Source organism: Octopus bimaculoides, chromosome 1, assembly GCF_001194135.2.
Source record: "Octopus bimaculoides isolate UCB-OBI-ISO-001 chromosome 1, ASM119413v2, whole genome shotgun sequence".
In the NCBI taxonomy this organism is placed as follows: Eukaryota; Metazoa; Mollusca; class Cephalopoda; order Octopoda; family Octopodidae; genus Octopus; species Octopus bimaculoides.
Window position 1 is genome coordinate 18941958 of NC_068981.1, and position 683 is coordinate 18942640.

The 683-nt window shown below is 26.1% G+C and overlaps 1 protein-coding gene across 3 annotated transcripts in view; it reads right to left on the reverse strand.

Moving 5' to 3' along the window:
- The window catches only part of LOC128247021 (leucine-rich repeat and coiled-coil domain-containing protein 1-like), a 797355-nt gene that overhangs the window by 430312 nt on the left and 366360 nt on the right, over window positions 1-683 (reverse strand). For all 3 annotated transcript variants that reach the window (XM_052965583.1, XM_052965578.1, XM_052965575.1), the window contains exon 3: window positions 126-244. In XM_052965583.1, the coding sequence (XP_052821543.1) occupies window positions 126-244 (119 nt within the window). The remainder of the gene's footprint in view (window positions 1-125; window positions 245-683) is intronic.

Genomic DNA, 683 nt, shown 5'->3' on the forward strand with positions numbered 1-683 from the left:
CAAAAACAAACAAAAAAAGAACAGAAAACCCAGAAAAACGTTAACTGAATAAATCATCTGTCTCAGAAAATTCCTCTTAAAAGAATTTTTTTTTTTCGTTTATTTTATATATTTCATAATTTTACCTCCAGCAGTTTCTCTTTTTGACTTTCGCCTTTCTTTTTTCCGCTCTCTAATTCTTGTGTTTTTGTTCTTGGATACAAAACTGGTTGATTAGTTCCTGTTAGGTTTGGCTGGACACAAACTGCAAAATAACAATGATAATGGGGGGAAAATGCTGATAACTAAATAGTATCATAATCAGTAGAACAACCATCAGCATTTCCTAAACACTGCAACTATACTGTTGTTCTAGAACATTACAGTTGATTGGTAAAAACAAAGTATTAACGCTTTACAATTGTAACTCACAAACTAGTATTTTTGACATATACATATATATATGTGTGTGTTTATATTCTTATATACATACATACATACATACATACATACATACATACATACATACATACATATATATATATATTTATATATTTAATCCTTTATATTGAACACTCAATATTTCATCTATTCAATAAGACATATTCCATATGTTCAATAAGACATTCAATACTTTATTTCATAGTACCATCCATTTTTATTTTATATTATATATTGTATATTATATTATATATTGTATATTC